Raw genomic sequence first — 17,262 nt, forward strand, 5'->3', positions numbered from 1 at the left:
GTGGTTCAGCAGTTAAACTGTTGACGCCGTTTTTCGTCAAACAATGAAAGAAGAGTACATAAACAATAACTGATAATGGCCAATTGAAATAAGACAATACAAACACACGATTTTTACGTGGTTCAGCAGTTAAATCTGCCTAGTCCACGAGTCTCTGTTATTAAACTCAAGATTATCTCTGAAAATTCTTAAGCATGAATTCTTCAGAGTTTTCTCTCAAGGTTCAGAATTTCGGTCCTTTACAATGGTGCATGGCCTCTCTATTTATAGAGAAGGCTGCAGAATACTATCCCACATATTTTGGGTAGTTACTCTTTTTGTGAATAAAATTAATGGCTTTAAATGCCTATAATCAGATATAAAAGGAAACGTCCCCTGAAGACCAGGGGACGTATAACTGACCAAATAATATCCCACGATTCTAGGGGATTTACAGTAATAAATGAGGATTACATCACGTATTAGACAACACTTATAGATATTCAAGGTGGTTATCATGTATTTCCAAGGCTTTAGCTTCCCAGGTTTCCCGTCATCTTTCGAGCTAGAGATATCTCCCGAGGCCATATGGCTTTCGAGATCGTATGTGCGTCGAGCTCGGGACCCCTGATCCGAAGTCATCCCTGAAGATGAATGCGTCTCTGGAGCTACCTTTCGAGGTCATGAACACTCCGAGGTCACCATACTCGAGGTCGTCTATGTCCTGCAGGCTCGATATTCAATCCTGGAGCATACTTTAAACCTTATGAGTCCACCTGCTGTGAATCCACCTTTCGAGGTCATATTTAACATAGCTCGAAATCTTGGTATAACAATAATTATATACTATAAATACACATAATGACAATTATTCTAATCAATCACAATTAAATCACAATATATAGGTCAAAGAAATTATACCAAAGTGATCAGGTTCCCCAACAAGTCAAACGATGATTTTCTGAGACTCAAAACGTACTTCGAAACCTCGAACACTAAGTTTCGACCGTCAGTCTACGGTGGATCGCGGTGGCTCGTGGTGGGCCCACCACCCAACTATGGTAGATGTAGGAACCAGTTATTGGGTTTTGAAGCCCACAACACGAGGAACACGATGGTGGTGACGGATCGGCAAACGGAGGCCCGAGGTGGCCGAATCGCAACTTTGAAGTCACGGGGTGGCCGAACTTAAATCGACCAGTTGAGGTGTTTAATCGGCGAGTGAGCTCTAGATTCCCGCGTGGGTCGATAGTTCGGAGGCCTTTGAATCCAACGGTCCGGCGCATGGCTATAAACGGTGATCGTCGGTGGACGTTTGGTGGTCGGGCAGACGCACGCACGCAAGAGAGAGAGAGAGAGAGAGAGGGGGGGGGGGGGGGGGGGGCTCGGGTAAAAAAAGAAAGGCTGAAGCCTTTTTTTTTATTATTTTTAAAATTACACTTGGACCCAAAATACTAAAATTCTTTTCAAATAAGCCCTTTAGCAAAACTTTCTTAATTTTATAAAAATCCCCAATTAAAATTATATGACATTTGGGTCCAATACTTGACTACTCAAGTTTCTCTCTCTTTAATCTCATTAAAAACATAAAATCATATTTTAAACACTATTTTTCCATTATTATTTCTTAAATTTGTAAACTTGTACATTTTATGTATTAAAACTCTGATTTATAATAAATAAATGTATTATGAAAATGTTGGATATTACAAAAAAGACTTTCTTAGCGGTTGTATTAAGAAAACCGCAGAAAAATAAATTTTTTCTCCGCGGTTGTTTTGAATAAACTGCAGAGAAAGATTTTCTTACTTTGTTGTTGTATTAACAAAACCGCAGAGAAAGAATCTTTCTCTGCAGTTTTTTCAACACAACCGCAGAAAAATATGTGATTTTTCTCCACGGTTTTCATACCACTTTTCTTTGCGTTAAAATACATTGCGCTTTTCAATACTCTAAAAAACTGCAATGTATTAAGTAAAAAAAACTGTAGAAAAAGACTTTTTTTTAGTAATGATAGCACAATGTTTGAGAATTCTTACTCATTTGATAGTGGATGTATATTTTTTAGAATAGTGGAGATAAAGATGATTGGTGAATTAAATTTTAACTAATTTACGTTTCATGTTCATATTCTAGAATTAATAATCAATTATCATACTATCCGATCTAATTTAAATAATAAAACAAAAAAAATATTTTTGGTTTTGAATATAAATAATTTATTTTCACAATTTTTTTTTTAATTTTAAAATTTGGGCTCGGCACGCACGGGCGGATGTGCGCGCACGCATGGGCAGCCAAGCCAAATTTATCCAAAAAAAAATTTTTGTGCAATTTTTCAAACCAAAACCATTTTGTAATTAAATTTTTAACTTGTTTTACACAAAATAAAACATATATAAAAATTAATAGCATAGAAAACACAAAAAAATAACCTAAAAATTGCTAATAATCACATAAAATCAATATTCTTCATAAATACTTGAAAATCCATCCAATTATTCAAACATATCAAATAATCCAATTTTAAACATGTTCATGCATGAAAATAAATATTACCAAAGGTTCTGAGGCCAATTTTTGGGAAACTTATCCAAGATCTTTATTTATTTTCATGTATATTTAATATTAAATAAATTAATACGAGATAGCCTAAAACATGTTTCTAAAATTGAATTCAAAGAGAAACAAAGAATAGAATACTTACAGTATACACAGTGGAATGAAATAGTCATTCCTTCAGTTTCTCTAACTCTTGTATCCTCTGTGTTGCAGAATATTATCAAGAAACTGAACCGATCTTCTATTTTCTTCACAATCATCCAATGTATCCTTAGAATCACCTAGACTAGTGTGGGCAATTATCAACACATGAGGTAGATATAGAGAGAAGAAGAGAAAATAACAAAGAGGCTTAGAAAATAACTTGTGTTTAGAGATAATCTAAAACTATCAGAAAATCACTGATTAAACTTATCAATCGTCTCAGAAATCTGAACTTGTGACTTCTCTCTAAGCACTCATTTTATAGACTCAATTAGGTCATTTAATTTAATTAAAAAAATCAATAAAATAATATCTATTTTAAAGCCCTAGGTTGAAATTATCATGGGCTTTAGGCCCGTGAAATTTCTCATTTGATTATAAGTCTATTGGACTTAAAATCAAGGCCTGTATTATTTTCTAATGATTTAATTAATTAAATAATTATTTAAATCCTTTATCAAATTAATTATTTATAATTTGAACATTGATTTAAACTTATTTATTAATTTAGATACCAATTTATCTTAATTAATAAATCTGTCATAATTTCTCTTTTCTTCTCAAAATTACATAACTCTGTGAAACTATCCAAAATTGACCTGGTCAACTTTGATAATTCTAATTGATAATTAAATCAATTAATTGAGACTATCTAGATGATTTTATCCAAGGTACAATGGGGACCGTGTGCCTATGAAATCAAGCTCCAATAAGTTATCATAAATCTAAAAAAATAAATGTACTAACTTATTAATTCCTCGTGACTCCACTATAGACTCAGAATTGCACTCTTGAATTAATAGAACGCTCTATAACAAATATAGATACACTATTAATTATCTATTGTTACAACCATAATTGTCACTCAATCCTCTATAGACGGTCTACAATGAGATAGGAGTAAAATATCATTTACCCCTCATTGTATTTTATCATTAAAAAACTTAGTTCCTTGTAAATGATATTTCAATAAACTAATTTAATTACTAAATGAGATCTCTATCATTTAACACCTTGAACCAAACTAAAAGGAAACCATCGTTTCACTTCTTTATCAGAAGCTATAGATGTTCATATCTATGATTAACACTCCCACTCAATTATACTACCGAGTTCCCAAGATGTAAGTATGGGCTAGTCCGTAGGGTAAGCCGGTAACGAACAAGTGAAAGAACTCAAATAATACAATCAGTAAGAATACTAACCACTCAGAATTGAGATTGAATTAACTTATGGTCAACTATATGATATGACTAGAATAGATAATAATGGTATGTTTACTTATCTTATCAACTGTCAATATCGGTTATGTCCGATGTAACAAATAATCTGATCTTATCTACTTTGCTAATGTTCTGGAAAGAACATAACACTGTAATGTGTAAGTAGATCATATCATAGATTGGCAAGTCAGTATAAATCCGGTGCACTGACTAATCTTAGGACTAACTTATTTTGAACATATAATCATATTTATATTCCACTGTGATACGTCACTATAAATAAGATTAGCTATACTCGTGATTTAATAGAAGTTTATATTAAACAAATAATCATGAAAATAAAACATGTGATAATAAAATGAGATTACAAAGAATTTGAGTTTTAATTAGGGCATAAAACCCCAACAGTGGTAGAGGTAGGTAAGGTCATTAGCTCCAATGCTAAGCCCAATCGAGATGAATAGTAACGATGAGAGAAACAAAAGGGTACTAAAAAGTTTTATGGAAATTACCGTAATTCTTTTTGTTGGCGGTATATAACCTTCTTGTAGAGTTAGGCGGGCACCACTATTGTCCCTTAGCAATTCTCTTCTATTAAAGCCACAAGAACTGTGAAAGTGAGCAGGACGACATTTATGATAGATTGGATTCAAGCTAAGGAGGCCAAAAGTCTGAACCAGATTTATGATAAAGGGAATGAGGGTGTGAAGGTAATGCATGATTTTATAATATGATAATCATCTAGTTGCTGAATAGCGCTTAATCAAAACCTAGAATTATATATTCGTTATAGTGATGGCTTTTTGAAAGTCAAGAGTAATCATTTTTTTTAATAAGAAATCATTAATTCATGCGTATATAAAATGTTCTTCTGTAATGCTCTCAAGTTTTTGATCTGAATAGTGAGACAATTTGTTTACACTACTATAAAAAAGGGCAATTGTGTCAGTCAACGCAGTTGACTGATGTTGTTGACCAAAAATTAACATTTGTGACCGTTGGGCACTGCCACAAACACTACTACAAAAAAATATCTTTCTCTACGGTTTTTTTACTTAATACACTGCAGTTTTCGAGAGTATTGAAAAACGTAGTGTATTCAACCGCAGAGAAAAGTTGTATGAAAACCGCGGAGGAAAGCCACACTTTTCTCTGCGGTTGTGTTGAAAAAACCGCGGAGAAAGGTACCATTTTCTCTGCGGTTTATTCAACACAACCACAGAGAAAATGGTACATTTCTCCGCGGTTTTGTTAATACAACCGCAGAGAAAGCCATTTTAATAAAAAAAAATTATTTTTCAATTTCGATTATATATAATTATTTTCAATTCCAATTATATATATATATTCAATATTATAACCTAATTTGATAACTAATTTTCAATATTATATATATACATTTCATAAAAAATATAAAAAATTATGTCAAATACAATACATTTTAAGGAGTAAACATAATTACTATTAACATTATCAAAATACATATAAACTGGATAAATAATATAAAAATAACAAAAAACTGAAATAATTAAAACAAAAAAACAAAAAAAATCAAGTTTTAGTGATCAATACCTGATTTGAACAATAAAAATATCTTTTAATCATTCACAAACGTTCAAAAATGTTGGAAAAAAGCTTGAAAATCACCCTATACACATACATTCAAAACACATTATACTCAATCAATATATCTTCATTTTTGCCCTAAAACTTCAAAATAAATCAATATATATATGTATATTTACATGAGTTGTAGCCTAAATAAGGAAGAAAATGAAAAAAAAAAACTAAAAAAAAAAGGTGAAAATAGCACTAACTGTGGCTGGGGAAGAAGGGTTGCGCTGTTCCTCTCGGGTCTGCCAAAGTGGAAGAAATGAGAAGAATGAGTAAGGCTGTGAGTCGAGGGTTTTATGTAGGGTAAGGGCTTTCTCCGCAGTTCCATAAAGAAAACCGCAGAGAAAAGTGGTACATAAACAAAACCGCAGAGAAATGTACCCTTTTCTCTGCGGTTTTCTTTATGGAACTGCAAAGAAAAGTTTATTTTTTTTCCACTTCGTGTTTTAGACTCATTTGAACATTTTCTCCGCGTATTTAATTTAATGCTAGAAAAAAAAGCGCAGAGAAAGCCTATATTTGTAGTAGTGAAATTTGGGGGCAATTGCGTCATAACGTACATTGATGGCATTGAACAGGGTCGTTTGCATCAATGGCCCACTGACGTTGTTAACGGGACCGTTTGCGTCAATGGAGTACTGATGCAAATGGCCCGTTAAATGAATTAAGTCCCTTTCGTCCCCGAGACAGCCACTGCAAACCTAACTTTTAGAAGAAAAAAAAAACTGAAGAACTTGCGACGCCCCCAACAAGTTTTCCTTCCTTTTGGTAAGTTTTTATCTTTCTTTTTTTCAATTTTAATGTAAAAATGATGATACATATATATGTTTATGAACTTTATATATAATTTTTTATTTAGATTTTGAATTTTTGAAGATTATTATTTGAAAACCCATAAACTTTCTTAGTTTTTTGGGATTTTATACTTCAAGAACCCACATTGCTCAATTACCACAAGTAAGAGCAATTTTATTAATTTTTATGATTTAAATTTAATTTTTGTGATTTTTTTTTATAAATTGACTATATTTCAAATTTTTTAATTTTTGGATAGTTTTATATTAATGGTTATTTAATTGTTTTAGGTTTAAACTTTGCATTTTAATATTTTAATTTTATAGATTTTTTTTATTATAATTTCTTTATTTTTTGTTAACTTTTTCAATTTTTTTTAAATTTAATTTAATTTCGGATGTATTTATGTAAATGAGTATATATATTAATGTATATATTTTTTATAAGCTCCAATTTATTAATTATTTAGTTTGAAAATTTTGAGTTTTGTTAACTTTTTAAATTTTGGGTTTAATTGTTTAAATATGTATACATTAAATTGTTTGTTTTCTTTAAGTTATATTTTATTATTGATTTAGTTAGAATATTTATAGTCGATTTTTCTTTATGTGATTTGTTAACTTTTTAAAAAATATATATTTTTATTTCGGGTTTATTTAAATGAGTACATATAACAAATTATTTGTTTTCTTTAAGCACTTTATTGTTTATTTAGTTACAATATAGCTTTAATATATTTTTCTTCATATTTTTTCAACTTTTTTATTATTTTTTGTTTATTGTTATATTTGAGTAGGTATTTTGTTGACAACTTTGTTGGTGAGATCAAGCTTTGGAAGATTTTATATTAGAGGTAATATTTTAAACCTTAATGTAAAATTAAGATATTTAACTTAGTGGAATGTATGAATTATAAAATAGTGGAGATAGGTTCTGAGATTGTGTGTTGCGGTGATATAAGACTGTAATTATGCATGTTTGATTGATTAATTGGTTTGTTGTGTTTATGTGATGAATATAAATTTATTTAAATTTTGGGAAATATGATAGAAATAGGGAAAATGCAGCCTATTTTTTTTTTTAAGATTTAGTAATATGAGAATTAGGCATGTTTGATTGATTTGTTGAATATTTTTGTGTATATCATGTGTTGTATAAATGCACGTTTAAATTTTGGGAAATGTGATAGAAATAGGAGAAATGCTGCCCAATTTTTTTTTTGGAGATATTGTTTCTTTTATTTACTTGTCAATTAGGTAATCCACCGCCAAGAAGATTTAATCACAAACAAAAAAGTGTGGAAGATGCTCGTTATAAAGACCTTGAAGAGAAATGATGTCAATCTGAAGAAATGGCACGTCAACAGGAGGAAAAGTTAAACCAGTTGATGGCGCATATTGCATCTCAACAGAGCGGTACATTTGGATCATCAAATGCATCTGGTTCGGGTGTAGGAGGAGCCTCAAATATACCACACGCACCATATGCCCCTCCACCACTGACACATGCACCGTATGCTCCCCCACCACCGACATGGGCATTATATGCTCACCGACCACCCTCACAGGTACCATATGCTCCTCCACCACCGACACAGGCACCATGTGCTCCCCCACCACCACAGTCAAATTTTCCTGATGAGGTAATAGTTTCTTATTAATTCATTATTGCATATATTTGATAAAGTAAAAATAAACTAGTTTATCGAAAAATCTAACAGATTAATTGTAATGTAACAGATTAATTGTAAGTTGTGTCTTGGTTCGACACAAAATATAATTGCAGAGGAGAAACTTTTAAGTACCTGTTGGACAGAAATACATAGCATTCAACTGCCTCCTGGAAATTATCGTGTGAGAATTGAGGTAGCCATTCAAGAGAACGCTAGTTTACCATATCTACTTACAATGGAAGGTTATACATTAATTGGACAAGCAGTCGGGTACAATGTTGGATGGCCACAACATTGGGTCCTTACTAATCAAGAAACGAAAGAGCCACTTGCGCCCTCTACTCAACAGCCAATACAATCGAAGAAAATAATAGAGGCATTGACACAGGAGCCTACAGAAGTGCCTATGACAAGAATGTTGAAGTGTTTGGTAAAGTTTATTGATAAATGAAAAGTTGACCACGTGGTAGAAATTCCAATTGTAGAAAGGGTATTTGGATTCCAAACTATCGCCTGTTAGGGAAAGATGATATCCTTCACTTTTGCAACTATGAGATGATCAGACAGACTGAACTAGCATTATATATGAGGTACACTGGTGTTTATAAACTTGTAGTTTATATAGTGTAACTTGAAATTTAATAGTTTATTGGCTTTTTTAATTATATGTAGCTTGCTCGATGATTTAGTGCAAACGAAGGGGTTGAACCACATGTACACTTTCACGCATCCCGCTTTAGTGTCCACTAATGCAGGAACCAATGAAATACGTGCTAAAAATCTCTTCGATCGGTTTCTACAGATGGAGCTGGAGACACAGTTTCTAATTTGTCCTTGGAACAACAAGTAAGTCCATTTAATTTTATATTCATATATATTTTTTATTGATAAATATCTTACACAAGTTTTTTTTATTGTAGCTATCATTGGATGTTAGTATTAATTTAGCCACACAATCATTCGGTAGCTTTTTTGGATCCTGTAAACTCACATTTTCGTCCGGAAATCAAGGAGAAAATTATCATGTAAGTTATACATATTACTTAATTAATTTATGATTTCATTTCAAACTCATAACTGGGTAAATATTAATATTTTGTGCAGGGCATTGGATCAATATGATACACACCGAATACAAAAATTGTCAATCAATCAAAAAGTTTATGTTCCTAAAGTAAGTAAATTATATTACTTATCGTATTAAAGTTTTTGACATATTTTTATTATAAAAACTTAATATATATAATACTTAAATTTGGATAACTATGTTGTAATAGTGTCGAAACCAAACTAGGCCAACTGAGTGTGACTTTTACATTATGAAGTTTGCTAGAGAGTTGATTTCACAACCTAGACCAAAGATCTACTTGAAAAATGAGGTATTGTTTTACCTTTTAATTTTAATTTAAACTATCGTCCATGATTTTATTTGGATGATTTCTAACTTATTATTTTAAATATTTTCTAATTAGTTTACAAATACGACACCATATTCGGCTCACGAAATCAACGAGATACGGGATGAGTGGATTGAATCAATTATGACGTATCTCAGTTAGCAAATGAGCAAGTTGGTGAGAAAATTTTAGTTTAAGTAGGTTTAATACTTAGAAATTTAGAACACAATAGTACTTATATACATAGATTAACTTTGAAATCTGAATTACTTTTGTAGATTTGATCATAAATGTTAACTTTAGATAAATGTTTAAAAAATTTATACTGTTGTTTTTCTGTTTCTGTTGCTGTTTTTCTGTTTCTGTTGCTGTTTTTCTGTTTCTGCTGCTATTTTTTTTAATCAAAATAGGTCAGGGAAATTGACATAAATATTTGCAATTTCCCTTGTTAATACTTTATGTGACAGTTCCCAACTGACACAAAAAATAATCGTTTTTAACATTTGGGACCGTGCCCCACTGACGCAAAGCAGGCTGGCGTTTGCGTCATGGGATTCCACATTAAATATAAAACTGACGCAAAAGTTTAATTGTGGCAGTTAGAAACTGACGCAAATGACCTTTTTGTTATAGTGTTAAACAAATTATTGTATTTCTTTGTATTAATTAATAAAGTTTATGCTCCCATTTGTTTCTTTTTTATTTCTTCAATTTAAATATAATTAGGTTTCTCACGGTACAAACTTCTTATAGAAAGAATATAATATATATATATATATAGGGGCTTCATTTTAAGTCCTACCAGTGTAACTCTTAGTGTTCTCGACCTGTGAACAGTTTTCGGTGCGATTTTTTTATGACTGTGTATACTGTAGTTGTTTAAAGCATCCTGCAAATTTTCAGAAAAATTTGAATAGTTTACAGTACCGAAAACTAGGTTCAAACATGTTGTTGCACGCGTGACTAATTTTTTTTATGCGCGTAGAAAGCAACATGTTTGAACCTAGTTTTCGATACTGTAAATTATTCGAAATTTTCTGAATTTGCAGGATGCTTTAAATAGCTACAATATACACGATCATTAAAAAAAATCTCGCCTAAAACTGTTCACGGGTTGAGAAACACTGAGAGCCCTACTGATAGGGCTTAAAGTGAAGCCCCAATAAAAAAAAAATTGTCATATATATATACATGCATATATAAATAAACAAAGTTACTTAAAACAAAATATTAAACTAATCAATAAAGAATAATAATTATAATAAGCTAAACTTGTGCAATACTATGAACTACACTCAAATCTAGGCAATATAAATATATCAGATCTCCTCTTAATTTTTTTTTATATTTTATATTAATTGTTTGTAAAAAAAATATGGATAATTATTCTTTTGATTAATTCATAGTTAATTATTATTAATTTTTAAAAAATTTATTGTAATAATCTTTAAATTTTAAATTCTACTTTAAATTAATTAAATTACTTTATATAAAATTATTTCTATTTCACTTTCATTTCATAATTATGTTTTAATTAATAAATTATTGTATTACTCTGCATTAATTAATAAAGTATATGTAATTTTATACTTATTTTAATTTTTATTTCATTTATTAATTTAAAAATATATTAATTTCATAAAATTATTGACTTAAAATTTATTTCAAAATAACTTTTTTATTTTTAAAAATACCTTTTTTATCATTAATTGTAATTTTCCTAAGTATACAAAAAAAATTAATAGTATATAACAACTACATTTTAATCTACTCATTAAACAAATTATAATGTAATTATACCCCAACATGCGTGTAATATAACACTCTGGCGGAACTACCAGGTGACTAAGGGGAAAGATGCCCATGAAATTTTATTTATAAAAAAAAAATTAATTGATATGTTTGCAATTCAGTCCTTTTTATGTATATTTTCACATTTATGTCTTTTTAAATTTTACAATTTAATACTTATATGTATATTTTAACATTTATATCCTTTTTACTAATATCCTTATCTTATCTTATATAATTATCTAATACTAATATCCTTATCTTATCATCTAATACGTAGATAGATAATTATTTTAAGCTTTGAATTTTCTCAATGTACATGTATGTTCCCTCAGCCCCGCGATAAAGGGACTTTTGGGTTCCTGAAAATTCAACAATTAACCAGATTTAGGTAGACTTATTTATTTTTGTGGCAAGGTTTGGTATAGACTTTGAAACATTTACACATATTTTTTTTTTATTTCTATTGACTTGAAACAAGATACAGTTATTTTTTCTTTTCTTTCTAATGGGAAACAGGATACATTTATTTGAAGCATTTAAATGTCTCACCCTGCACGACTTAAACATCAACACTAGGCAACTTATCTAGTTACATAATTAGAAAGAAAAATATAAAGATATTAAAACACACTCATGGATTTTTTTTCAACACTTAATTACTTAAATACTATTCAACGAGGATATAATTCACTTATTGATGCTTCATTGATAGAAACTGGAAACCCAACGCTTCTAGAATCATCAAACTTCATTGATGGAATGTCTGCATCGGTTCTATTGTAAAAGGCTGGCTGTTTCGGAACTGCCAGGGTGATTGAGTAACTGTCAAACATAAGATTTATCGTCTTCATTGTTGGTCTATCTTCTGGATCTTCTTGAACACATAATAGCCCAATGTTGATGCATCTCACAACTTCGTTCTCCGAATAAGACTGTGCCAGTGTTGGATCCAATAATTTCAAGGGATTTCCCTCCTTCCAAAGTTTCCAAGCCTGTAATTATACATATATATTTAATTCATTAGTAAACTAATCATTCTATATGTAATGGATATATATTGCCTTTTATTGCTTGGGTTTGACAATCAAAATAAATTGTTAATTTTATAGACAAACTCACATAGCTCAAGAGGTCCTCAGCATAATCTGTTTCATAAAAACTACTGTTCTTTTTGCCACTGATAATCTCAAGAACTAAGACGCCAAAACTATACACATCAGATTTAAGAGAGAATTGTCCGTGCATTGCATATTCTGGAGACATATAACCACTACAATATGACATAATAAAGCAATTTAGTCATGAAGTGAAAGATAATGACTTAATCAAAATGAATCTATAAATTTTGTCTTTAAAATATAATTTTTTTTCATATAAGAGAGCATAAGTTGAATAACTTACTATGTGCCAACAATTCTATTTGTGTTTCCTCGAGTTTGATCAATGTCAAACATTTTTGCCAATCCAAAGTCAGAAATCTTTGAGTTTATATCAGTATCTAATAAAATATTACTAGCTTTGAGATCACGATGTATAATTCTAAGCTGAGAATCCTCGTGAAGATACATAATGCCACGAGCAATCCCTCCTATAATCTTGTAACGTATAGCCCACGTTAACTGCTCCTGTCTTTTAGTGTCTGCACATTACTTAGAAAATGTTCAAGCACCTGGCTAGATAAGTAACATTGTAAATAAATTATACATAATAAGACAAGACATACCAAATAGAAAATAGTCAAGGCTTTTGTTGGGAACAAATTCATATACAAGCAACGTTTCTTCTCCTTCCAAGCAAAATCCCAATAATCTCACAAGGTTTCTGTGTTGAAGCTTAGCTAATACTAAGACTTCATTCTTAAACTCTTCTGTACCTTGTCCAGAACCTTTTGATAGCCTCTTTACGGCTATTTCTTGTCCATTAGGAAGTGTACCCTGAGAATGAATTAAATTATTATAACAGCATATAACAAGTAGTAAAACTACATATTAAAATAAATTCATATTCTACCTTGTAAACCTCACCAAATCCCCCTTCTCCTAACTTATAATCAGCTGAGAATTTGTTTGTGGCAGCTTCAATTGTAGCCAAGTCAAATTGCAAGGACTCAGGGGTTGTAATGTCATCACCCCCTTTAGCTATACACAACCAAATAATAAAAAATGTATACTAATTAAATGGCACATGACAAGCAAAAATCTTTTTCTTGCATAGCTATAATTATACTTAATAGAGTTTTTTTATTCCCTTTTTTAAGTAAAAACAAATGAAGAAAATATATTAAGAACATGTAGATCTATTTTTTGTACCCAGAGTGTACTTCTTTTTTGCTCTCTTGGTTAAGAAACAGAATCCCAATATGAATAGGAGCACAGCGACAGCAATTGATACGACAATGGCAACAATTGTTCGGGCTGAGGTTTTGCTTTTACCTGGGAAAATACTAATACTTTATCAGCACTTACAAGTTCCAAAATCTTGCAAAAACAGAGCCATTTATCTAAAACAAGGGACAAAACAAATAGGACTGGAAGTGATCTAACAATTTAAATATAAGTTTATATTAAGTGAAAAATCTAAATATAATATATTTTTTTGGGTTCCTGCCTCATTAAATATTCTAGCTTTCATTCTTTTTAATAACTAATTTCATTATTATTACATTGAGACAAATTAATATCGTATAATATAGGTTGGAGAGAGATAATGACATTTTCTAGTGGAAAATAATATCTTGCTACTTGCAACAAGGCAGATCGTCGCACAAAAAGACAAAAAAAATTCGTACGAAAAAGATTGAAAAAAAAAGAGATCTATAATGGTGAGTCATAAATGTTATTATCATTGAGCTTGGGCCCAAATTTAATAGAAGAAGAAATTTTAAATTAATTTTTGTATTTTAAGTAACGTTAATTGAAGCTTATTTTAACAGATTTAAGAAGAAAAATCGCTATATCATTAACTTATTTTTATTTTGGATACGCATTTGATTATGGAATCATTATTATATTTTAAAGGATTGTTGATTAAAATTAAACTAATTTAGGTTTTATATGTTTACCCTAGAATCCCAGATTTCACAATCAATTACCGTAACAAACATGACAATCAAAGATATACTAGGCAACTTTTACAAAGAACAATTATTCTTCTCACCAGATTCAAAAAGCCATTTTCAAAGATATATGAGAAGCGACCAATGATTGTAATAAAATGAAAATACCTTTAGTGCTCGATGTGAAACCTGGAGGCGGCGGCGTCGCCGGCGGGGAGGCAGCCGGTGGCGGAGTTGATGAATTTTGATAGTAAAAGGGATAGACCTCGTACCTAACACTACAACTAGGGAACAAAACTCTTCCCCCAAGCTTTCCAGAGCAGCATATGGGAAGCCGTCCTATGGCATCAGTGAGACATCTACCACAACTGGAGGCGTTCAGGTCCGGCGTGCACTGCGCAAGGGTGTACAGCCTTTGGAACCCGTTGACGTTGGCTTCTTTCGTCCCGAATTTCTTGTCCCCTGGCACGCCTTTTGCCGCCTCAGCCGCTGCCCCCTTCGTGGTCGTATTGACAATCAAGTTGAACTGGTTGGGGTTGGTGACGTTGGCCGTGTTCAGAAGAGAGACTCTTGGGCGTTCGTACACGGTGCCGAAGAACGACCGGTTGGAGTAGCGCAATTGGCACTCGTCGTACCAGATCATGGTTTCCTTCTGCACAGGGCACCGTTTTACGACGTCTTTGACGGCGAAAGTCACGCAGTCACGGCAGGCGGTGGTGTTGACGTCTCCACGGCAGAGGAAGCTGCCGTAGACGGGGGAGGAGGAGCCTTCACCGGCGGTGGTGTTATGGAATTCGCTAGAGGCATTGGAAGAAAGGGAGGAGAGGAGGTTCCTGAGATTATTTTGGTAGATGCTGTTAGGGGTGTAGGTGGTGGCGTTTGTGCAGTTGTGGTAGAGGTAAGTAGGGACAGTAGCTCCAACGCTAAGCCCAATCGAGATGATTTGTAACGATGAAAGAAACAAAAGGGTATTGGGAGTTTTTGTCGAAATTAGCATAATTATTTTGTTTTGCTTTTTCTGCTTTGGTAAGCTCACAAAAGTTGAGTGGTTCTAGGTTCTCTTTAAGATTTGATGAGCAATAATATCATTGCTAGTTGCAAAAACAGTAGAAGTAAGTAGAGGGCAGGGATAATGTTCGCTCAGGTAGGAGACAATAAATCAATGAAAGCATGATCAAGTCAACCTTTGATGAGTTGTTTTCGTCTTCTAGTGAGCCCATACAGAGAAAATAATCTAAGGTGCTCGTAATTTTTTTTTTTTTTTTTTTGAGTAAAGGAACTCGTAATTCATAATAGCTATCAAAGTCGTACAATTGGTTGAAAATAAAAATAAATGTGAGAAGATAATGTGATAAATTGGAACAAATAACGAGGCAGAAAAGTCCGAACCGGATGAAAACCAGGTTTGAAATGTCAATTTTGTTTTAAATGGGGTGGGGTAGGTATCACTACGTATGATTTGCATTTTGCACAGTTTGGAATACAAAATAATAGTTATGATAACGGACACCACTGAATGGTCAATATTGGTGTCACATATTTTATCATTAATCAGTTAAGTATTTAAAGTGCCAAATATCACCATCCAAATAATATGTTATGTCTGAAGTGCTCTTATTAATTAAAATTATAAAAGATACGACGTTTCGAAAGTTCGGATAATTTGCACAAATTTGTATGTTTTTTTTTTTAAATGAGTGAAAATAATAAAATATAAACATTTACTTATGCATATATGAATTGTTGTGTCTCTGATAATAAAGTTTGTGCTTCCCTTTGTTTCTTTTTTATTTCATTTATTTAATAGTTGGCAACAGTCAAATATATGTAATATTTCAGTCATTATAATATATTCTAAATTGATCATTGCATGAATAGCGATAATTTGCAATATATATATAAATCAATTAAAAATAACCCCCAAAATCCTAAATTGATCATACAATCATTTTTTCTTTGGTTTTTCTATAAACAGGCTTAATTCTATTTCAATATTATATATTCAAAATTACTCTATTAATTCTATTTCAATATTATATATTCAAAATTACTCTATTATTCATACAAACTGGATGGCTTGCCACCATACCATACCACATGATCAGTCATAGACAAAGCTAATTTAGTTAGAGAGTGAGTAACAAAATTAGTTTTTCTAGCATATAGTAATGGAAAGTAACTTAAAAAAAGTTATTATAAATTAAAATGATATCTTTAAGAATGTTGCCAATGTAAGAGTGGGGGTGCAATTTTCTCTCGATCACTTGAATTATTATTAATGATATTTTTTTTAGTACTCTCATTTTAAGTTTTGAATTTTTTCTGACTGAGTTTTATTCTCGAAAGATTAATCTCGGCCTAGCCTCGGCCTCCGCCTGCGTCAAAGTGAATACTTGAGCTGGAGTCAAGTTATTCACTTTTCCTGCTTCACCCTTCTTCACTGTTAGGCAGTCTTTCTTTAGGTGTCCCACCACCTCGCACACATAGCAGGCCTTAGCCTGACACTCGCTCGGATGGCGTCTTTTGCACCTCGTGCATTCTGGATAGGTCCTTCATGAATCACCGCCTCCCTGACGGCCACCTTGAGTACCCCGACCTCTCCTATCAGGACCAGGAGCAGTCGGAACATCAGGGGTCCCAAATTTCAATTAAAAAAAGTATTGCCCGATAAAAAAGAAATTTAAAAAAAATAAAGAAATTATTCGAGAAATATCTTAACGTCATTCATATTACTTTTATTCTTGAAGCTTAATCAACAAATTGAAAATATTGAGGGAAAAACCAATCAAATAATGTATTTAATTATCACAACTATTGCATTAAAAAAATAATCAAGAAAGTTTAATTAGCATTAAGTATCAAACCACTAATACAAAAAGAACTTCAACAACACTCAAATCCCAAAATATCAACCACATACAATAATAGATAATAAGAGAAAGCATTACATTTTGTTTCATATTTCAT

At 31.6% G+C, this 17,262-nt stretch overlaps 1 protein-coding gene across 3 annotated transcripts in view; it reads right to left on the minus strand.

Moving 5' to 3' along the window:
• LOC133794309 (cysteine-rich receptor-like protein kinase 10) overlaps nt 1-15,570 on the minus strand; it is a 28,367-nt gene extending 12,797 nt beyond the window's left edge. Inside the window, exons 1-7 of one of the 3 annotated variants that reach the window (XM_062231514.1) lie at nt 14,464-15,541; nt 13,550-13,672; nt 13,251-13,378; nt 12,964-13,174; nt 12,642-12,879; nt 12,360-12,510; nt 11,709-12,232 (exon numbers count right to left, since the gene is read on the minus strand). In XM_062231514.1, the coding sequence (XP_062087498.1) occupies nt 11,912-12,232; nt 12,360-12,510; nt 12,642-12,879; nt 12,964-13,174; nt 13,251-13,378; nt 13,550-13,672; nt 14,464-15,292 (2,001 nt within the window). In that variant the 5' untranslated portion in view covers nt 15,293-15,541 and the 3' untranslated portion in view covers nt 11,709-11,911. Of the gene's footprint in view, nt 1-11,708; nt 12,233-12,359; nt 12,511-12,641; nt 12,880-12,963; nt 13,175-13,250; nt 13,379-13,549; nt 13,673-14,463 lie in introns of those variants that run through there. The other 2 variants (XM_062231515.1, XM_062231511.1) reach the window with 2 other exon arrangements.
• Between the last annotated feature and the right edge of the window lie 1,692 nt (nt 15,571-17,262).

Source organism: Humulus lupulus, chromosome 8 (assembly GCF_963169125.1).
Source record: "Humulus lupulus chromosome 8, drHumLupu1.1, whole genome shotgun sequence".
Lineage (NCBI taxonomy): Eukaryota > Viridiplantae > Streptophyta > Magnoliopsida > Rosales > Cannabaceae > Humulus > Humulus lupulus.